The sequence below is a fragment of the Cryptomeria japonica genome, chromosome 8, assembly GCF_030272615.1.
Source record: "Cryptomeria japonica chromosome 8, Sugi_1.0, whole genome shotgun sequence".
In the NCBI taxonomy this organism is placed as follows: domain Eukaryota; kingdom Viridiplantae; phylum Streptophyta; class Pinopsida; order Cupressales; family Cupressaceae; genus Cryptomeria; species Cryptomeria japonica.
In genome coordinates this window covers 737723234-737747579 of record NC_081412.1, presented here as the reverse complement: position 1 = coordinate 737747579, position 24346 = coordinate 737723234, and the positions used below count along the sequence as shown (strand labels likewise).

The window sequence follows — 24346 nt, the reverse complement described above, 5'->3', positions numbered from 1 at the left end:
ATGGGTGGAATACAACCTTCTAATATGTGGAGGTTCCTTTGGAACCTTTGGAAAGGCTAATAAGGGACGAGCCAGAGGATGTGTGCCACGGTGAGGATGCAAGGTCTACCTGTTAGTCATAGGTTGTGTTGTAGGTTGACATTGATGTCAATATAGTAGTCTTAAGATTATACATGGTTGCATCAACAATATGTCCTCTAATCATACAATTGTGATTAGATTCTGAAATGAAATTAGTACTTCCATATACTATCTATTCAAGAGACAAATATGAATTAGATACACATACCATCTGTAAAAAGAAATGAAGTATGATTCAATTTATATGGTGGCAAAGAAGAATTGATGTAGTTAAAACAAAGATCTTGATTACCTTGCATATTTGAAGTTACGTAACATAAAACTTCATATTGATATTTGTGTGATATATGTATTCTCATGGCATAAGACTTTTCAGATTGATATCTCTATGTATCCTCACGTATTTTTTAGATCATGGGCTATAAAATCTTCCTTGCACTATCACGATACCAAGACATTATAATCAAATGGAAATAGTAATGATTGCAGTTGGTATTTGTAAACTTTGACATACAAATTATCATTAGCTTAAAATAATATTAAGTAATCGTTAGTTGGCTGTTGTGACTATACACAAACTACTTGGTAACCCCAAACCAACTCGGTTATGAGTGGTCGGAAAGCCTTTGTTATTTATTCGAAGCAGAGAAAAAAGAGTGAGTGTATCGAATTGAAGAAGAAAACCTTGCATATTATTATTGTTCAAATAAGGCACTATATAAGTGAGTGATGGAGGTCTATGGGCAATACTGAAAGGATAAAGGTTGATTGCAAGATTATATTCTTAAGAAGTGAAATCACTAGTGAAAGCAACAAAATTTGTTTGAAGAAACAATTGACTGTTGAAAGCTTCAACAACACTGTTGGCATATCATTATAGTGCGAGTAAAGGTGAAAAATTGGTTCTCTTTTGTTCAGTCTCAGACTCTTAGTGCAAATATTTGTCATTGGTCAGACATATAGAAACACATTAATTATCAACACTTCATATGGTTGTTATTAGAATTTGACAAATATACTAAGATGTTCATCTAATCTGGTTAATCTATATTATAAGTTTCAGTTTTGATTTGTTTGTATAATCTTAGTAATAGTTGTAAAAGAATGTATTGATTTTTACAATTGAAGTTCCTATTCAAGTTTTTGTAACTTGGAATTGAAGAGTTGGTGCCCTTGATACTTTGTATTAAAGAAATGGTGCTCTTGGATAGGGGTTTGGTGACTCCTCGGGGTTGGTGTGTAAATGAAATTTTTATCATGAGGCTGGATTGGGACAGTAGATCCTAGTAGTGTTCTCACCGTGGTTTTCCCATCTTGGGTTTCCAAGCAAACCTTGTGCATTATCTTTGATGTGCATCTATTTTCGTTCCTTTCAATTTTCAGATTGAAGCTTGTTAAAAGTTTAGGTTGTTTAAGAATTAATTTGATAAGGATCAAAGTTTTATTCACTATTGATTTACCCCCCCACCCCCTCTTAGTAGTAAACCTGTGTTCTACACTACCCCCTGGCAATACAACAAAGTTGAGTAATTTCACATTGGAGAGGTAGGGCATCCAACATTACTTTTAGGCTCAAAAGGTTTTGGTTTTTGGTAACGAAGATCTCAGATTATCAGAGAAAGAGTTCCCTTTGAAAAAACTCATTGGGTGTTTCAAGTCAAAGACGCCTAACCTTCTCACCTCAGCCTTCCCTATCCCAACTTAAACTTTTTGTGATTGTGGAGGAGATAATGAAGACTATAATAGGAACCATCATTAGTGGTCCAGGTGATTTTTTTGGTTAGAAAAGGAGGACTTTTTGGACTTAGCAGAAGAAGAGGATATTCTAGAGAAGAGGGCTATTTGTCAAATTTTATCAACAACAGACAAGGTGAAAGTGGAGGAGAAGAAACCAAGGGGGAATAAATCAAAGAAAGTGTTGCTATAAATAACAGGTAGTGCTAGAGGCTAGATGAAACTAAGATCCAGGAAGGGCAGAGCCCTTCCTAAAATGCCATGAAAACTTTATCTTGGAATATCAGGGGATGCAACGAATCTAAAAAGAGGCGTTTAATCAAGTGTTATTTTGATCAGACATGACCGGACATTGTGATGCTTCAAGAAACTAAGCTAGGCAAATAGGAGATCAATAACTTTTTAAAGAGATGGATCAATTGGAAAGTTTTTTTGTGGAAGTTAAGGGTGTGGTGGGTGGTCTAGGGTTTATGTGAAAGGATTAGTCCATTGAGGCAAAAGTAATCACCCACAATAGTCAATGGCAAGTGAGGAAGGTGAATTTAGAGGCTAGTATAAAAGTATTACATTTTACAAATATTTACGGGCTCTCGGGGGTAGGATTAAAACGATAATAGTGGAACCAACTATTTGGGGTGATCCCATCTATCAAGAATGATATTGTCATAATGAGAAGTGACTTTAATGCTACTAGAGGCCCATATGAAAAAAAGGGTAGTTCAAGGGGATTGAGTGTGGTCCAGGCAAATTTTTAGAACTTCATTTTTGTGAATGGTCTGTTTGAGGTCCAACCAAAGAACAAACCCTTCATTTTGTCAAATAAGAGACATGGTTCAATTAGCATAGCAGAGAATTTAGATAGATTTTTCTTGGCCAGGAAGTGAGCAAAGAGCCCCTTGGTCTTCAAAACCTATATTCTACCATGCTCTAACTCAAATCATTTCCCTATTTCTTTAATATTACAAGACCACACAATGCCTATTTGATGTCCATTTACATTTAAAAGTATGTGGCTGAGGGATGTGGGTGTTAGAGAGCTAATTTCTAAGTGGTGGAGTACAACCCTGCAGGTTGTGGGCAACAAAACATTTTTCTGTTTAAAAAAAAAAAATCCAATATTTCAAGGGAAAACTCAAAGAAAGGATCAAAGAACACTTCAAGAACATTTTTGAAGAAAAGATAAGAATAAAAAAGGATCTCGAAGATTTAAATTTAGACATTGTGGCTAAAGGAATGTTTGAGCAAGAGCACCTGAAAGAAAAGGAGTTGTTGCACACTCTTTGAAATTCTCGCAAGGGAAGAGATCTTTTGGAGATAGAAATCACGTCAATGTTGGCTTAAAGAGGGAGATAGAAACACAAAATTCTTCCAAAACTCTGGTAAGATAAGACGATCCAGTAATATAATTTTTGAAATCAAAAACTCTTCGAGGGCTATTCTCACTAATAAGGAAAATATCAATCTTGAAGCTATTAGTTTCTTCAAAAATCTCCTAGCATCGAATCAAGAGGTTGATGAGAGTAGATACTTGGAGGTGCCAGAGGTAATTCCAAATATTGTCTCTAAACAACAAAATTGCCATCAACTACAAGTAGCTCAAACCCCACACAACACCTACAAACCTCTCACTAATTGCCTCAAACATTAGCAAAAGCCCCCCAAAACAACCCTTTATATGTACCAAAATCACATGCTCTCCCTGCATAACTAAGAAACCCCAACACATGCCACCATCAAAGCACTCAACACAAGGAGAAACATAACTAAGACCTCTTCCCTAGCTGCACAACACACCAACCACACAAAAGCTTCACCCTGTTGTTTCATACTCATATATATTTATTAATTATAAATAAATGAAAATAATAAATTTATTTAATTATTTTTTATTAATAAATACATTTATTTAATTAAACTAGATAAATTTGTTAGTATGATTATTCTGTTAGACAATATCTTTACATTCTTGAAAATATTTAAAAACTGCATTAAAATCTCCTTTTACAAACATAAATGGTAAAATCTAAATTGCCACCTACCCGTTTACCCTCATCTTCGCCACTTCCCCACTTCCCCATCCCCGAAACGAAATAATAACATTTCTATAAAAAATTTAATTTCGGTATAAATGCATCGATTTTCTGTTCCGTGGATTCTGTCTGCTATTTTGGCGTTCGGACTTTTTTCACAGAAGCTGCAGATTGTGAAATAAGGAGAAGAAAATGCCTGCCCACAAGCTGGCTTCTCACCACGTTGTTTTGAAAGGTCCCAGTCTTGTCAAGGAAATTTTCTACGGAATATCACTAGGCCTGATGGGTATGTGCCTTATTATATTTCTTCATATTTGTTATTCAACTCTATACTTCACCCTTCTCATTCTTTTCATTTTCAATGAAGATTTTTATTCTGATTGCATCTGTGATTTTAATCTCAAATCCGCGAATTAATTAGTTTCAGGCCAACAGCGATTTGCTAAAATGTATAAAAGGGTTTTGGGTGTTTCTGTTTTTAACCCCATCGAAGGATAGGATTCTCAATCAATACTGTATATTTGATTATACAACTACGATTTCTGCTGATTTAGGCCAGCGATTCTTTTGTTTTCATTTTTTTTTTCAATTTTAATCACGAGGGAGAGGACAAAAGTGTATTTGACACCTGGTTTATTTTAAATTCTTTATAGCCCTATAAGATTAACTTCTTAATTGATTTTATTTATTTGACCTGATTGTGAGCAAGGATTCACAAATATTCTAATTTTAGGCCGACCATTCTTCTTTTTATTCAACCAGTTTTCCGTGATCTGTACAAGCATCGAGGGTATGCAAACAAGGGCATTGTAATTTATTTCTTATAACTTCAAGTTACCCGGATGAATGCGAATTTAGGGTTAGCTGGCTTTCTGAAATATAATCTCTGTATGTAAAGAACAGGTAATGGAGGTTTTAAGACATGTCATATTGTAGTAAATTTGGTATTTGAAAATTAGGGTTAAATGCATGTATGAATTTTTTAAATCCTATATTTTTTGCTAGTTTATTTTCTTTGCTTATTATTTGTTGTCATGTTCTCAATTTTTGATAAATTTTGCGTGAGATTTCTTTAAAATCCTAATTTAAAAGAAGATCGTATTATTGTAATTAAGATCGGGCCTTATTCGTATGACTTAGACCCCATTAATTAAGGACTACCTTTAATGTGATGTAGGGTAAAACTTGAACCACATTCATAACTGGGTTAAATTTTCAACTTGGTTCATGCCTTAAATTTTGTCACTTAAATTAAATGTGCGAATAATTGTCACCCTCTGGGGCTGTGGGTTGCTGTAGTACATTTAGGGGGATTTAAAGCGAGTCAGACTATTACCTAATGTTCTACCATGATCCTTTGATGATTTCTTGGTAATGCTCACCTGCCAACAGTGTAACCCAGGGGAATGCACCATCAAACATAGGTTTCTGTTTCTCAAAAGAACCACTTCCAAGAGCTCTGTTTTTCACCAAAGTTATCTTTTGGGTGTGGCCTTCATTGTGGGAAGAGGGTGCCTTGGATTGGCTTCAACCCTGCTTATCATCATGGCAAATTTTCTACCTTCATTCTTATCCATGTCCCTTTGCATCTTTGTCCGTCACTGATTAAAGTTAAGGCATTTTATATTCTATTAAGTGGGGAGATTTATTTGATGCTTTGATTTTAATATGTTTTTGAAATGAATGTTTAATGAATGGAATGAGATCTCGTTAATTTAACATTCTGGCCTATTTGTAATTTTACATATTTTATTAATAGGTTTTTCTGGTAGAAGATTTAGGTTGAAAGATTATCTCAAATAATTGTGGAGTCCACGGATTATTGCTAGTCTAAGTAACCAAGAATCCAAAAATTATCATTTATTTTTCCTGTCTATTGCCACAACTTTGTAGTTTGTACCATATAGATGTTCTACTATCACATGTGCTTTTCCTTGCCATATGACAATTGATATATGGGATTCTTATATTATCAAAAACTACCTTGAGGTTTTTACATTACTATTTTGAGTCACTTCCAATAATTTTTGTTGGACTGAATATGTAAATAGATGAGAGAATGAATATCATGTTATGGCTACATTCAATCTTTGATCTTTTATTGTGCTTGATATCTCCATGATAGATATTAATTTCCACATTAAATAGTATATCAGCGTAAATAGTTTGAGCTAGCTAAGAAAAGTACAGTAAGTTAAATCCAAAATGACCTTAGACTGCTTACATGTCAAAATTCAATGTTGCATGTAATGAATAAGTTAATGATATTACATGTCCATCACATAGGATCAAAAAAATGATATACATACTTTAAGAAGAGAGACTACAATAGATTGTTTGGTGTTGACGACCCAAATAATCAATGCACTTAACAATGATTGCACATTCCAAGACAATCATAGATTGTAGCTAGTTATACTATTGTTGAGTATTCTAATCATCATATGAATAAAATATATATTTTTTGTACTTGACTTATTTGTGTTTTTAATCATTGTAATATTAGCTCAGGTCATGTGGTAATTATTTTGGGTTATGAATGTTTGGGTGGATAATTTCAACAATTGGTTGTTTGATCAATCAACAAATAGGAAGTAAAATTTTTGGGTAATAGGATTAATGTTACATGCCCAATTTATATCCAAGTATTGCATTGTGTTACACATCCTTGTTGACTAAAGCTACTATTCTTTCCATGTATTATGTTGCATTTATGGTGTGTGTGATTCTATATTTGCAAGTAGCATAAATTGGTAGTGTGGCATTTTGATTAGAACATTTATGGTGTTGTTGGCTTTTCCAAATTGAGTTAGATTAAGTTGTGCTGCAGTGGATTAACACAACCATCTGATGTTGAAGCACTACATTATCTTGCAAGACGTGTGCATTTAATGAAATTGCTATACATGATAGCAAAAGATTATACAATAGTATGAGGAAAGGTGTTTTCAAGAGGAAAGATTTGAAGGCTAAAGTCAACAAGAGAGGATTTGATCTCATGAAGTTTACCAAATAGAATCTTCATACCCCTCTTCCCTTACCTAGTGTAACTTATATTTTTAGGTCTCAAACTAGAAAGTAAGCTTATAACAATATGAGAATTGTTGTTTTCCCCAAAATACATCTCGATGGCATTTGCTATAGTGGTGTACAATTTAGCAATATCTTTATCAATAAACATGATATCATTATGTTTTTCATTTGGTCCAATCAACAAAATAGTTGACGTTCTAAGTTAATGGCATCATAAGAATGACCATCTACCTTTTTAGTTTAAAGGCGAAGGTTGTACTAGAGGAAGACAAGGTCATTTAGGCGCTATTTGTTGAAATGTAGCTAAGTCGTATCCCTTGATTGGGACGACCTAGCTTGGTAAATGTTTAATGGGCCTACTTATGTGATTATATTATTTAGCTTGTGAATGTTAAAGGATAGGCCCTATTTGGGCGCTCAACTTGTGTAACTTGTGATTCATGCTGGGCCCTAAATGGGTGATATAATTTATAATATGTGAAATGTATCTTGTTGATGGGATAGGGCTGACCCTATAATATGTAACTTGTAATTATTATGGGTCAGACCCTATTTTGGGCAGCAACTTTAGATGCCTTATAAATTTACTGTAAAGGCCGACCTAAGTAAAATAAGATGTAAAAGCTCATATATATTCAAGGCAATGCAAGCATCAATATATACATTCACACTTAGCAAATTACCTCTGCAAGGTTAGCGAACTTCTATTGTATGTGATCTGCAATTTCCTTCATTGATCAACATCTGTAATCAGCCAAATCTGGAGCTGCACTCTAGGGCAGTGAATGCTTATCTGAAGTAGTGAATACAATGCGAAAATCATCAAGGCAACGAACTAAAGCAGATTCATCCCTCTGCCTTATGCGAACTGTCTACAGCAGCGAACTTCATCGAATTGTGCTTATCAGTCAGCGATTTGTCTACTAGGCTGATCGAAGATCTTCTGGGCAGCCGAATTTGCCTTAGGTCTGCTGGAGCATGTGAAGGCTGCCCAAAGGCTGTCTAAGTTTGACAACGATCTGCACATCACCCTGACTTCCAGATCAAGATAAGTTTTGCTATAGTTGATTTATGCCCTAGAAGGGTAAACTTGTAATCTGCTTAATCAGATCAGATCTGAGATTATTGCTGCTGGGTTTTTCCTCCAAGAGGTAGGTTTTTCCAGGGTATCACTGTATTATGTGTGCATTTGTGTTTTCTTGTTCTTTACTGTCAATATGATTGCTAAGTTTAACATAAAACTAACACTATTGGGTCAACCATTTTCTCTTCTCTGTGTGAATGTTCTCAAATAAGGCTCCAATTATGCCCACACCCAAAAGCACTATAGTTTTGGGACAAAACATGGGTAGCTACCATATGAGGATTTACAAATTTACAAATAATACATTTAAATAAAAGTGTGAAGTAAAAAATTTAGAACTTGTTCAAACTTTCAAATTTCCATTATTATTTTTATTTGATTGTTGATTTTCCCTTCTTTGAATCGCTTGAGTTGAAAAAAAGAGCCTCCCCTACTCACCCTTGCAAATCTCCAACTCATCTAGAATTATGTCTCTAGTCTCATCATTTGTCCATCCTTTCAATGCATGAAATAAAGCTTGGCATGATCTACTTATTGACTTTAAATGTATCAGAGAAGTTTAATTTTTTAGGTAGGCCAAGGCTTGTATTGTTGGTGTGTTGGTTGTCTATTTTTTTATCAATATTGTGCCAAATGCTTTTATATTTTCTTTGGTTGGCACCATTGTAATACAAAATTTACTCTTTGGCCCTATTTATGTCTTATAGAATTAACCCATTGGCATGCCATCACCATCCACCAAACATTGGAACCTTGACTAGAGTTTTAGTCACCTAAAAAAGTAAAAATAGGTTTTAAATTTCTACAAAATCACAAAAAAAACAAAAAAAACAACCAAAAAAAATAGATACTTCTCTATAAAGTTTATGTTTGAATTGTCACTTACACTTAACTCCTTTGCATTTTTTATGTATAACTTATATGAAGGGGGTACCTTTGGGTACCGTTCCTCTTAATGGGGGCTAGGCTTGAGGGCTTGCTAGCCTTGCCAAGGTAGGTAGTAGGTACCCCCATGGGGCAATAATTTTATAAAAAGAGGTTTTTTTTTTTTTTAAAAGCTTTTATTTTCAAAAATATTCCTAAAAATAAAACAATTTAGAACTAGGGTTTAATGGCGATGATGGATTAGAAATTAGAAAAAATTTACCTTTTAAGTTTTTGTCTAACCATTCTCACCAATTTGGCATGTTGTTTGAGGTATTTAATGGTACAAGAGTGTATAGATTTGTATGAACATATGGACTAGTATTAATGGTAGCCTAGTCAATTCCCCGAAAAGGTCCAAATTTTGTCACTAAGCCCTATCATGCCTTACAAAAAAAGGGGGGTTTTGGGCTTTTTGAGCACAACTATGAGGTCTGTTTTGCTTCAATAATTACTTTGTACAAGTCCCTAACCAAAACACTCAAAAAATGAGAAGAGGTTTGCTGATTCAAAGCTTTGATGCCATGTTGGAGAAATGAAAGTCATAGGAGCATTAATGTAATTAACAAGACCAAATGCCTTCTACACAAGAGAGATGGAATGGAGGAATTGCTTTTTGCCAAAAAACAAATAATACAAGGTTGTGGAATATATTCAAAATAATAAGATGACCTTATTATAAAGGCAAGACTCAGATCCTAAATGAAAACCTTAATACAACTAACTAAGATCATAACAAGTTTTAAAAGAATACTGTAATATGTAGTTTTAATGGTCACTTAAGTGACATACTTCTCGAGATCGGTGAATACAAGTTTGTTTTTTTGTGGTAGAGAATTTCAATTTATCAAATGATGAAAAGACTTCTAATGCCTCAAGTCATGGTGTCGGAATTCAGCGATTTGATAGTTGATCCTTAGGCTTTTGGGCCTTTAGGACACAATGGCATGGTTAGATTAGGTCCAAACTACTCTTAGAATTCAACTAGCTCCTAGTTTTGGCAATTGGAAACCCTTGTAGTTATGACAACACATAAGGGATTTTGACAAAATGAAAGGCAAACTTGACTTTCTTTGATGCCTTGAATTCAACTGTGAGGTCCCTGAAACCCCAACGTGCACCCAACAAATTCTTCAAGTTTTATGACATCCCTTAGATGCTGGGAAGGAATATGTAGCATTGGAACTTTGATACAATGGAGGAGTTAAATGGTGTACTCCCAACACCCCAGGATCAGTTGCTAGACCAAAATATTTAACACAAGAGAGAGAATGGCAAGAATAGCTTGCTTCAACTATGCACGATTGATTGATTGAATATGAAATGTACAATGAGATGCCTTGCTTATAAAGACACGGTTGGGACATAGGATTAGACAAGATTATGACATTTGTCTTAATCTTATATTATGAGACAACTACCTCAAACAATTATTAAATGACCTAGGTAATTAGAATAGTCATAAAGATAAGACACAATAAGATCTTATCTAGACAACTAAGACTTATAGAAAGAACACCTAGGATCTAACTAAACTTAACATATGAATACGTCTTTTGCTAGGAACTAGCTATGTTCAAAACCTTTATTAGCTACAAAACCTTATTAATGCTAACTCCAATAAAAGACAACAATAGTATGCCTATAAGATAACCCCACTAAAAGACAAAACAAGAGTAATCGTCAACATTCTACCAAAATTTCCAACAAGGGCCTAGTATCTTGAAAAAGTACAATGCATTAGAAGATCAACATAATGACTAGTCTCTTTCTAGTGCCACTTTTAGCCTTTGCATTCGTGGCAAAAATGTACTCCTGGCTCTAAGTGTGTGTAATTCTTTGCTCATGTAACCCTATTTTTAGAGATGGTTGGCACGGTACACAAGCTTGTCACCTCCAAATGCCCATTCTATAGAATTTCTCTCAACTCATTGATTACTAAGTCATATCACATTTAAAAGAGGTCAGATCTTTTTTTGGGAATGCATTGATTGTATCTTCTTGGACATAGCAACAATTGCTTTTGTTGTGTCATGCCCCCACCATGACACTATTCATGACCTACCTTAAAGAATAACGAATGAATAATAGATGAGAAAAATTATCTTATTAAATAAGACTTCACAATTTTTCTAATGTGCAGTTCAAGGTCGACAAAAGGTATCTCTATTCGTGTTGAGGCAAAGATTACTAATACAGGGAGGAGTCTCCTAGACCAACGGAAGAAGCATAAAGGGAGTTTATTGATCAATCAAACATAGACAAACAATTTTCAAAGAACATCTATTGGGAAGTTCACAAGCCTGACCTTGTGTTGATGTGTTTTTTGTACACGACCAAACACATAATAAAATACCTAAAGGTACCTTATCCTCTCTTGAACAAAGTTTCTCGGTTGCTGAAGATCTCGCTGAAGGATTAGTTGGAGTAACTCCAAGGTTTTGATATGTAGGTTCTCTACGTGTGGATAAGCTCTTTGTGGTACGATGTGATTTTGGTGGAATCACAAGGGGACTTACATTTGATGATCTGAGTGTCTGATTTACTTTGGATATTACTGGAACGTGGAATTTCACCAGCCCTTGATTTTAAAAAAAGGAAAAAGGATAAGGGTTGGAACGGGATCTATTTCTAACATTAAGAACGTAAGAGCAATGAATGAATGACCTTTGATGAAATTCTAACTAAGTCTTGCTTTGACATCCTAGGATCATCTCCACAAGATAAGTGCGATCTTCTGAGGAAAGCTTTATGATGTTTAGATCACTGCTACAAGCATGGACACCGTCAGGTTGATGCATATCAATGAAGAAGCGATAATTGAAGTTAAGCATAAGCTGAATGATTCCAGTTGACTACGCAAGGCAAGTCTGCAATCAACAAACCGCTAGTAGTATGGACATATGAATTTCATCGATGATCATACAAATTTCTTCCATTCACCTATAACATGAAATCAAATTTGAGAAGTATAGAGACCATGCAAATTGTTGAATCGACCCATAGAATTCACCATTTCTTCAATGAAGTTTACAAGTCTTTTGCAACAATATCTTGGCAACAATCTTTGCCTTCTCTTTCTACTCTACTCTAACTATTTCCTACTCTCTGACTATTCACTATTAACCTTTACAAATGAGGAGCCAAGGCTTTATACAGAGAGCCCTTTACAAATTGACAACTTTGATTGACTTAGAACCAATGGCTAGGATTACAAGATAGAAACCCTAATTAGGGTTTGTTATAACAAACTTCCTTAGCCAATGAGAAAATTACATTCCAGGAGTGAGGACCAATAGGAAGCAGGGGTAGGTGCCTCGAAGTTTGTGTCGTCCCCGATGAGTCAGGTACATTAAATTTGGACATGTTGAGGTGGACCAATCCGACTGGAGGAGCAGTGACTTGGTTGATCCTTTTCTGTCTCTGACGTGATGAATGATTTACTTCCTTTGCTTGATGAGGCTTCCTTATTGTGGTGAAGTGAAGGTTTCGGCAACTTCTTGAACACCTGTAGTTTTCCAACGTTTCAAAACACCTTGAGTCCATCATTGTGCTTTTGGAATGTCCTTGATGCGGATGGATTGGAATAGGCCGTCCTTGTCCAGGCTTGATCTTCTTTTATCTGCAAAATAAACCAAAGGATGATTAAGCATATATGACATGTTCATTTCAACATAGCATTTCCACCTTAAATCATCAACAAAAGGCATTAGAATGAAATTCGCTCAAGATCCTCCCCAGGGATAGGCCCTATAAAAATTTCGCTCTGGACCCTTTGGAAAGGTTTGGAGCGAAATTTGTATTTTAGCTCAAATTTTATCTTCTCCTTGCCTCGAACTTCTCTTGACCTTTGAATTGCTTTCTCTCGAAGATATCATTGATTTGACCCCCAAAAAGACCAAAAAGACCAAAAAGAGGATTTCTCTTTGGACCTAGGCCAAGGAATGATCTATTTAGAATTTCGCTTTGGACCCTTTGGAAGGGTTAGGAGCAAAATTTGCATTTTAGGGCAAATTCTATCATGTCTCTACTCCAAAATGCCTTCCAAGGCAAGCATAAGCTATCCTTCTCTTCACCAAAGCCTAGGAATCCACAACTTGACCTTCATCATGAGCAAATTAGGTGAAATTGAGAATTTCGCTTTGGACCCTTTGGAAGGGTCAGGAGAGAAATTCTTGACTCGCTTGTTTTCCTTCACCAAGGTCTATCCTTTTCACTCTCTATAGTTGGACTCTCATCTTTGGATCCTTCTCCATGTATGCAACACTTGTTTAACCCTCAAAATGGCTTGATAGGAGAAATTCGCTCAAAACCATGGCCAGAGACAGGACTTATTTAGGATTTCGCTTTGGACCCTTTGGAAGGGTCAAGAGCGAAATTCCTGATTAGGCTCAAGATCTTGATCATTGGTGGCCACAATCAATTCAAAGGCATGCCTAGGGGTCCTTCCAAGCTCAATCTACCTTGATCCACACTTAGCTTGACACAAGAATGGAAGGAAAAGAGAGATTTTGGGAATTTTGCTCTGGACATTTCTTCATTCTTTCAAATCCAAACCACCTCAAAAGGCAAGGACACATTACTCCACACCTATCTATGCCATAAAACCAAGGATTTGACCATCTCCAAGGGAAAATAGGTGTCCTTCAAGAATTTCGCTTTGGACCCTTTGGAAGGGTCAGCAGCAAAATTCTAGTTTTAGCTCAATTCCTTCATGTTTGGTGATCATAAGCAACTCAAAACCATCCCTAAGGACCTCTTCAACCTTGATCCACACTTGGCTAGACACAAAATTGAGAGGAAAAGATAGATTTTAGGAATTTCGCTTTGGACCCTTTGGAAGGGTTAGGAGCGAAATTCTAGTTTTAGGCCAAAATCCTTCACTTCTTCCCATTCTATCACTTCAAAAGGCAACGACATGTCATTCCCCTTCCAAATACGCCCAAGGAACAAGGTTGGTAGTCTAAACAAGGAAGCAAATGAGGCTTATGAAGAATTTCGCTCTGGACCCTTTGGAAGGGTCAGGAGCGAAATTCACAATCTTGGACAAGCTCCTCACTTTTCAACACTTTCAATCACTTCCTAAGGCAAGAACATATCAACCAATCCCCACCATGCCCAAAGAACTAGACCTTCAGTGCAAACAAGGAAGAGAAAGGTGTCTTCTAAGAATTTCATTTTGGACCCTTTGGAAGGGTCAGGAGTGAAATTCACATTCTTGATTGATTTCTCACCTCTTTCAACCAATCCATCTTCAAAACTGATCAAACTCACCCTCCTCTCGCCATATTCATGTCCACTTGCCATTCACTTGGCTCAAAAAATCTTCATTTTCAATACCTTGGCCAAAATTGAGGGTCAAATGAGGATTTCGCTTTGGACCCTTTGGAAGGGTCAGGAGCGAAATTCTCATTTTGAGCTAATTTCTTACTTCCTTTCTCCTTTTCATGCCTTGGACACACTTTATTAGGCTTCCTTCCATCATGACCATGCAAATTTGCTCTTTAAGTTGACACATAGCTCAAGATTTTGTGAAAAATAGGGTTTTGTATGAATTTTGCTTTGGAAGGGTCAGGAGCGAAATTCCTCCTTGGGCTCAAATCCTGACTTCATTTTCACATTTCTTCACTCCAAATAAGTGTTTTGCCTTCACAAATGCCTGGGAATGAGCTAGTTCATGGCTTTGGGCAATGTAGAGTGTCTTGTAGAGGAATTCGCTCTGGACCCTTTGGAAGGGTTAGGAGCGAAATACCTATTCTAGGCTCAATTCACCTTCAAACTGTCTTGACTTTGTCTTAGACTTGATCCTAGATCCATTTCCTTCCATATCCTTGCAAATTTGCTCAACCATTCAATGATTTAGATGAAGAATTTAGGTCCTTTGTGAAATTTCGCTTTGGACCCTTTGGAAGGGTTAGGAGTGAAATTGAAATTCGCTCTGGACCCTTTGGAAGGGTCAGGAGCGAAATTTGACATTTTAGCCTCTCCGTCAAGATTCATATATGGAATATAACATTTAAGTTATATTCCATATATACTATCAGAATGTTTGAGAGTGGTTTTGGACCTCCAGGAGTTATAATGCAAAATCTAGTTTTTGGAGGATTCTTCAATATTCCAGTCTTAGTCAAATTTCAGGATCAGGATGACATTCCAGATAGCCAAATTCCAGGACATTTGAAGATCAGGATGACATTCCAGACTTCATCACTCACCAATTTGACCTAACTCAGACCTTCAAAGAGGATATTCACTCACCAAGCTTCATTGATCTCCTGAAACTCAAACAAGACACAATTAGCAACAAGAGCAAAACTTTGTCCTAAGGAAGACTTTCAAAGATGATCCTAACCTGGAGCATCCACTGACTCACCTTTAGCTAAAACAGAGCCTGCTATCTTAGCGATCCCTCTGGCAACACTCAACATGCAAAGGCTAATAGACAAAACCCTAAAAGACCTAGAAAAACAAACCCCAGAAAGCAAAAAGTAGGGGTCCCCATTTGCAATGGGGCGATGTGTGAGTTCGTCACAACACCTTGGTAGCATCTGGAAGTAAATATCATTCTGAAGCGATGGGAGTATTATAAGGAAAATAACGTATTGATATATCAAGAATAGGTGGTGCTAGTGATTGGCGTTGGAATGTAGAGAGTAAGATTTGAGGAGGACCACCGATACAATCAATCCGGCCTCTACAATCTGTGGCGTTCGTGATGCTACTTTTCCATAGAGTATTGTATGAACATTGGATGTTCAATATTATCAACGTTCGTAATGAGGAAGGCATACTTTCAAATAATGATTGACATGGATGATAAGGAGACTCTTGTATCAGTAGTGATTCCCATTTTGACAACTTAATTCTATTCCAACCCAAAAACACTCATAGGTATCAAGGGCATGGGTAATTAAGGTGTAGAGGAGTCAGTAAGGAACAAATTAGTTAAGGAGCATAATAAAAGGGTAAGGGATACGAAGGGAAGAGATACCTCTCTTTTGGAAAGGTACACCAAAACAAGAGAGACAACCTTCTATGCTGTCTTAAGGATATATAAGCCAAGTTGTGTGTGTGTGTGTTTGTATGTGTGTGTATGTGTATGTATGTTTCTGTGTGTGTGTATGTAAGTGTGTGTGTGTGTGTGTATTCACATTATTAAAGATAATATTTATTTGGTAAGATGTAACCCTAACCCTCATTCGTTGTAATTGTGATTGTAGGGCAAATTAGGAAGGGGATATTACATGTTGGGCCCTTGATGGTGGCCTTATTGATGTCTACAAATTCTCGTTTGATAATTGTGATTGTAGGGCAAATTAGGAAGGGGATATTACATCATGGACCCTTGATGGTGGCCTTATTGATCTCTACAAATTCTTGTTCGAGTTGACAGGCATGTAATTTCCCCTGATTGAGTATGCCCTAAGTTTGCCCTAATTTCCTAATTTCCAATGGATGAGTGGATTTAAGAAATACCTTTCACCCTGCAGCAAATTAGAAACTTCTTACAATAATAATCTCAGAAATCAGAACAGTAATCAGAGTAACGTATTAGTAAATTCATATCTGTATTCTTAAGAGTTAATAATATGTGTACATAATTAGTAACAGAATTAATGATCCATCTATTAAATATCCTAAATGCCTTGGAGGCTCAACCATAGGAGAGCATAGGGGAAAGTGGCCTTGATGGGGTGTCTCTGACCCTCTATCCTGGGTCCAAGAGCGGATATACCACCCCTCTTGGCCTCATGTGGCCCATGCCATCTAGATGAGGTGGCCTTCCCAGTGAGGTATCCCCTTTCCATTATCCCTCATCTTGCCAACCTTCTCCTCCTCTTTATGATTGGTCCCCCTCTACTTATGCATCATGATATGACAGAGAAGTTGCGACAGGGTGCCCTAAAAACCACCTCCTCTAGGCCAGAGTGCAGTACCCATTGTACCCCCTTGGCCTCATGGGGACCATCTGGTCTTCTCATAGAGGTGGCATAACATAGAGGAATGCTTTCTCACCGTTCCCCTCTTGCAGACCCTCTTCCTTCTATCACAGTATGGAAATACACACAGAATGTCTGAGAAAATATATATGATATGAAACAACTGCAGAATATAATGGTCTGACTTATATTTGCTATGATATAAATAGTCATGTCACATTACATAAATAATCATAAAGATACTGAAGTATTTATGCAGACAGTGAAGTGCAGAAACAGACATATATAATATTGTTACAGCATTTAGGAGTTTATACAGAATGTCCATACCACAGCAGTAGTCAGACGGCTGCCTAAGATGTATCAGATCCTCAATCCCAATTGCTGATTGCATATAGTCCCTTTTCAAAATCTGCTGATAACATGTTTATGTGTCTGCTTCTTCTACTTAGAATTTTGCATTTTAGGATGGCATCCCATTTCCTCCTTTCTGCCCATTATCTGCTCTAAAATGGAATCCCCTTCCACTCTTCTTCTCAAATGAAGCCTTCTTCCACTTGTAAGTTCCAATGTGAGGGGGAGTCACACCCCTTCATCATGCCTTCCCTTTGCAAGGGTCACAACCCTTCACAATTACCGCCCATTTGAAAGGTCACGACCTTTCATCATTTCTGCCCTTCACTTCCTTATTTTCTGCCCATTCCTTTCTTCTTCCATGAATCCTTCCTTAATCCCCATGCTCCATTATTTCTTCCTTTTCTCCATATCCCCCCTCTCCATATTAATTGCTTACTCTTTTTAAACCCTCATATCTCTTTGAAGATACGCATCTCTTTGGAAAGAGATATCCCTTTGAAATGTCATGTCCCCTTATTGCTGTCTTACTATTTAACTCAGATCTGCACTTCTGATTATAGATTAAAATTGTTGTTTCAAATGAAGATATCTTCTGCCTTTTATACCTCATGTTTGTGGAGGTCACAACTTTTCATTTCATGCCTTTCGACCATTCATTAAACTTAACTAAGTTTTAATTGTTTTAATTTTATTCTTGTATGTGTTAATTTTAATTTTATTCTTATAATTTTATTATTAAATCTTATTTCAAAATGGGGACATTACAAGGCATGTACACATTCTTAGTGTTGGGAAAAAATCCACATATAATGTATGCTTCACCAAAATGGAAGCTCTAGTTCTGAATCTCCTAATATTAAGAAGACAAGAGCCTCTACAATTGTATCAAAAAAAGATACAAACCATTTTAAGAGATCATGGTCATGAAAATACCAAACACAAAATAGACCCACCTAAAACAATTTCGAAGATTGAAGTGCGAACAAAGATATGTGACCACCATCAAAACCAATATCTCTAAGAGACTGCTTGAAAAATGTTAAGCGATCTAAGATCTGAATCAAGACTCCTTAGAAAGGTAAGCTTCAAACTCAAACGAGTCAACACTTGTGCACCTAGATCAAGTGAACTAGGTGGTGAAATTTGGATTCGTAAAACAAGTCTCAATCATCCAAAGACCAACCAGGATTCAAAACTAAATAAGGTAGTAGAACTCTTACTGCAAGACTTGAAAAGCGAGAAGGGGGACCAGGTTTTGCCAAGGCAAAATGGGGTGTGTTTGTGAGGCACAACAAGACCAAGGTGTGATAGAGCTGAATGATAGAGGAGTCTTGGAGTTGCAATCTTGGTTGGAAGATGAAACTGATTCTCTTAGAGGCTTTTTCAATTGGCAAATGGAGGATTATGAAGTATTTCAGCATAATTGTAACTTAACAGAAATCAAGGAGGAAAGGGAAAGGACTGAGATAAAAGGAAAGGACTGAGATGATTGTGAAGGATCTGTTCATTGAATTAATTCTTTAGAGTTTACAGAATAGAATGTGGGTAATACTGAGTTAGACAACCCATAGTTTGTAGACTCGGACTTGGACAGTACTCAGCAAGCCCAAAATTTTTGACTTGGCAAATACTTGACAAAAAGTCAGCCTAAACTAGGCAACTTAGAAGTACAAAAAAAATAAATTTCTTAAAGAAACTTTTTATTTGTTGCAAAATTATTTAAATTAAAAATTGATATCTTGAAAGAGAAAATGCATAGTTTTATGGCAAAACGTGTGAAAAATGCATTTTAACTAGCGTTTTACATTTGTCAGCATTTTTACACATGTTTTCCCTATGTCTAAAAAAATGCAAGAGTTAAACTTGTAATAACTTGCCCAGCAAAAAAAATAGAGTACTCGCAGAGTTTGCAAACCATGAGACAACCAACTGTTCCGCCAAACTGGAAGTAAAGAGGTTGTGAAATATAGTGTCTCCAATGGGCACTGTAAAGTTGAGATCAGAAGCTAATAAGAAAATGGTTGTCTGGGAAAGTTGTAAATAAGATCGAGTTTGTAGACTGCACTAATACTGAAAAAGGTACAACGAAAAATTGAGAAACTTTTAAATTTTTTAATCTAATGTCCCTTGTTTCTTAGTTGCCATGAAATCACTTTGTATTGTCTTGTTAGTAATTGTTTGTTGGCTTGTGGGTAGTTGTAAGCAGTCAGTTGTTAGTGTTTGTCGACGGTTGTGATTTGCTTGGCAGCTTTCAGGTACTTCAAGTAAGCTTCTCTTAGTCAGGTAATTTAGTTTGCTCCTTGGCTTTGTTCATCCTCGGTCTACATGTATGTACACAATCGCCTTTGCATAAAGCTTCTATGTGTTATATTCTGTTATTCTATTTGGGTATGTACATGAAATTCTTTGAATAAAGCTTCAATTGAGTTGTATTCTGTTACTCTATCTGTTATGCATTATTATTTCTGCCTGTTCCCGCAAGTACTAGTCTTATTAGATAAAGGAGTAATTAAGAGCATGCTGAATTAATATGGCGAAAGGCCAATCAGGGAAAACAGCTGAGGACAACAGCTATCATTCAATCAAGGATTCAAGATAATAATTTTGAGGAAACTATTCCTCAACAGATTCCTGTGCAAACTTAGCTGCACTGGAGCCACTGCAAATATCACTACTAGGAGGAAGATGTATAGACTTTCCCCCTATTCTCAGGGAAGAATCCTTACATACTAAAAGGATACTTGGTGATCATGTGCTACTCACTTTGCTTTTGCTATCTGCTCTTATGTACGTGCCATCTCTTTCTTTCTAGTATTCATTCTTTGCTTAGGTTATGTCTCTATAGTCTCTTTTACCAGTGATCAAAAGCTTAAAGATTAAAAAAATAAAAATAAAGGCTGTTTTTGTAATCTACTATCATCTCTTTTTACATACACACTTCACATGGAATGCTGGACATTGTAAGTTGATATATATTCTATCTTGATTCATCCAGAAGATTTGTTCATTACTATGTGTTTAAACTGATGGAGATGATATATTGTGGATTTGTGTGAGCTGATTTTAGAGATGAAGTGTGGTACAGGAGTGAGTACAATTTTGGGAATGACTTTATAAGCAATATAGATGGAGGGTTGCTTAAGATAATGTTACCAAAATGCTAAGGGTTTTGATCTGCCGAGAGTCAAGTATAGTGTAATCAAAGACATCTACATCATTTCTGAGTCATAAATTATTCGAGTGGTTTTGGTTCTGACCAATTCTGTTAGTGATATGGTAGCCTCCAGGTTGTGAAGACGATCCTTTAGCAGCCACTTGATTGGTAACTGAGATGTATGAGTGTTTGGCGTCCCAGTTTTGCTCTCAAGAGAATGTGGTACCCGAAGCCCTGATGTGTACCATGTGATTGAGTTTGACGTTGTGCCATTTTTAATTTATAACAAAATTGGCTTGATTGCAAAGAGCCTTCGATGCAATGCGAATTTTGTGGAATTGACATAGATTGTGAATCTGGCCCAGAGAGTCTATGGTATATCGAGCAGATTTTGTGTAGTTTGCAATAGATTGTGAATCTGACCTGGAGGGCCTACGGTGCATCGTGAACTACATAAGATGTTTGCAATTGATTGTTTGTCTCTTCTAGTACTCCATGTTTCTGAATCTATCAATTCATCATTCACTCTCGACAGAAAACTCATCTCTTTTTTTGCTATGCTTATTATGGCATTATTCAGCATCTTTCCTTATTTTTAGCTTATTATTTTTTCCTGTATCCTGGAATCTGTTCTCTCTAAATTGCTATTTGTGCCTTTATGCAATTTCATTAGGGATTAAGGTTCTACTGATGATGCCTCTCCTGAATTTAGGAGATTAAATGTTGAATTATATCATCTCATTATATTAATAGAATATTAATCTGAATATAAATCTTTATTGTTGTCAATCGTCCTTTGGCTTATTCATGAAGTTTTGAATGGATCAGAAAGAGCCCACCAAGGATCAAGTTTTGCTGAATGCAATTACCCAATGCTTTGGAGGGATAAGGCTGGGATTGTGTCCCAGGTAACTTTGATAGAGTGGGATACCCCTCATTCCTTGGGCACTAAGTTGAGAGAGGTCGATAATGTGTGCATCTGAGGTGATTGTGCTCCTGATACCAACAAATTGCTAAAAAAGATCTGGGATGTCCATCCTCACAAAAAATATTTAATATTTGTTTAGTTCTCAAACATAGAAAGAAAGAAGGAATAAGCGCAGTTCATTGGGAATTTATGCATTTTTGTGAAGTGGTTAAGGATTTTACCAATGAGGCCTTCTGAATTTATGTGATGCAAGAGCATCCACAGGCTTAGAGCAATCTTGCATCACCCAAAAAATATTTTATTTTGATTTTTAGTTAACGGTAGGTGATTAAAACTAAATGCAAACATCTTTGGGTTTCTAGGTACCAAGGAAAGTGTCCTGGAGGTAATATAAGGTTGAAAATATTCAATATTCATGGTCTATATGTAAAGGCATTGTAAAATTCATGATGGGACACCTTTTTCTATCATTTATCATGCTAAAATTATAAAAATACCCTTTTGGACGTGGGAACAAGTTAGGGGAAGAGTCATACATTCATATTTATTGAATGGTTCCATAAAAATACATTCATATTTAAGGGAAGAGTCATACATTCATATTTATTGAATGGTTCCATAAAAATTGGAAAAGACATCTTTTAGGCACCCACTTGGGAAAATTGAAAACACACCTTTTAGGTGGCCTCTTGGGGAAGATGAAAGGTCATCTATTGGATCAATGTTGTGATCCTTGAATGCCATGTGTCGTATATCAAGAGGGGGAGTGGGATTTCCAAGAGGCATAAGAGTACTATAAAAGGGAGGCTTGGGCTAGAGGTTAGTCATTCAGAGTTGAGTCCTTCAATGCAAAACAATAGTTGGAAGGCTTATAGCTCCAACTTGCATATTTGTAAAGCTGATTTGGCCAATATATTGTAGAGTTTGGAATATTGGAATTTCTTTTCCATTAGAGTAAAAAAATCAAGTATTTTTCTATTGCATTTCTTGTGTTATTGTTGTAGGGCTTAGTGTCCCTTTATCATTATGAGAGCCAAAAAAATAAATAAAATAATCTCATCATAAATCCAATGTTAGATTGAATATAAATATCAATGTTTGTGTATCTGTGAAACATGGAAATTAAGAAGGAATATATCAATGTCATCAGCTACTGAAGTATGTCAATGGGGGTAGCTCTTGCACGTAGTAGTTAAGGATTTTACCACAAGGCCTTCTGAAATTATAAGTCTACGACATTAGTGGAGCCACATGTCATTTGAGATGAGATGAACGAATAAATCAATAGAGCTTTCATAGCAGAGTCCAAGGTTCAAATTCCTCTATTATGTGTTTAAGGTGTAATATTGTGTAATGAATCTTATTAGACAAGGCTAATCGTACTGAGTTTGATGGAAGGAATGTCCCTCAGTTGTCACATCTTAACTGAAGATAAGCTCCAGTCATGTTTAAAAAGTGAGGCAATATACCAACTAAACCAATTGTTGAGCTACTGAGACACAATGACAGCTGCCCTTAATTTTCTAGTTATTCAGTAAGGCTATAAAAAAATTGAGAAATTTGGGAATATTGATAACTAATAAAATCGTTTTGGGTGTTGTATGGGTTGTGTTTTTTTTTTAAACAGCCAAAGATAAGTATTGCTGTATTGTATCGTTTTACTTTTCTTTTTCCCTTGAGATGATTTGATTGTAAATGATCTTTTTTGGATATAGATAAGATTGTGTTGCAATTTTATTTTTTCTCTTACAGATCATGGGTTACCCACTAAAGCACACTACAAAAGAATAACTTCACGTTAAAAGAATAATTTGAAGATAGGCAGTAAGGGCTGTGCTCAATAATGATTATTAGTCAATTCTTTTTTTGCCAAATTATTATTATGATGCCAGAAAATATCCGTAGACGCCAGAAATTAATGTTGTAGCTGCTGTTGCTGAAAACCATATTATCCACTTTTATAGGTACATGATTTCAATATTCCAAAGCAAATTAGGGGCTTACTGTGATCTATATGTTCCAAAGTTTACTAGTATGTTTTCATGTTCCAATTCTCTGAACTTTGGAAGTGATTTTTTGTGTTTGAGAATAGATGTGTGTGAACGATAGCAATCGGTTTGCATTTATGCTCTACATATTATTGACAAATCTTATTGAATGCATGCTTCCTCTTGGATTTTTTAGTTTAAGAGGTATTTGACTGTATCATGTTTCAGTGTATGGTTTTCACTCGTTTAGATTGCTACGTTTTCTTGCTAAGCATTTAAAGTACTTAAATGCAGCTGGGGGCGTTTGGAAAATGTTCCACTGGAATCAGCAGCGGAAGAGCAGGGAGTTTTATGATATGCTGGATCGGGGAGAAATATCTGTTGTCCATAAAGAAGAGTAGAGTCTCACTGACAAAGTCCAATCCAAGAAAGTGGTTTTTAAGATCAAGACATGTTATAATTCTGTACAAGTTTGTTTTCCTGTTAATTAGTAGTGTAGAATAAGATTTGTTGTTATACATTGGGCTTTAATCTTAATTTTGGTACCTTAAAATCTCTTATTGTGGGTCATTTTTGTCAATCTGCCACGTTCCTCCTATACAAACATGACTTTGTCAATAATGGAAATGGTATTTTGATGGTAGAATTTTTAGCAAGCAGAGAATCCTAATTCTTTGTTTGAGTTTATAACTCGTACATTATTACATTTTTCTGTGGTAAGGGAAGGATGTAGAATGGTCTAATTTTTTTTTCTGTTTAATCTAAGGTTGTTATTTAGTTTCTTTGTTCCTGTGATTTTGCAATACAGATAAGTCCTTCCAGAATGTATTTGACTTTGATTTTATGCTCTCGTTGAAGATTGAGCCCAAGGTTCTACATTTGATGAGAATGCTGTAAGGTAGTTTGGTTGCATAGTTACCATTTTTGATGTTTTTGTAACCGTGCTGAGAATTATTATGGTTGTTATAAGTTGGACCTGATCTATCAATATGTAGTAGAAGAGAAAGCAGTACAAGGAAATTCGATAAATCAGCCTTGATATTAGTATATGTGAAATTTTCTTCTTGGGTTACGTTATGACACAAATCTATAT

At 36.0% G+C, this 24346-nt stretch overlaps 1 protein-coding gene across 1 annotated transcript; it reads left to right on the top strand.

Annotated features, from left to right (window-relative positions):
- Positions 1-3868: 3868 nt before the first annotated feature.
- On the top strand, positions 3869-24043 carry LOC131061459 (probable cytochrome c oxidase subunit 5C-1). Its single transcript, XM_057995155.2, has 2 exons — positions 3869-4131; positions 23548-24043. The coding sequence occupies exons 1-2, from the start codon at positions 4038-4040 to the stop codon at positions 23652-23654; spliced, it is 201 nt and encodes a 66-aa protein (XP_057851138.2). The 5' UTR covers positions 3869-4037; the 3' UTR covers positions 23655-24043.
- Positions 24044-24346: the final 303 nt, after the last annotated feature.

Bases quoted from the DNA above. Each gene is read 5' to 3' on its own strand.
- LOC131061459 (XM_057995155.2), top strand. From the start codon at position 4,038: ATGCCTGCCCACAAGCTGGCTTCTCACCACGTTGTTTTGAAAGGTCCC. The intron at 4,132-23,547 runs GTATGTGCCTTA...ACTTAAATGCAG, and splicing joins AATATCACTAGGCCTGATGG to CTGGGGGCGTTTGGAAAATG.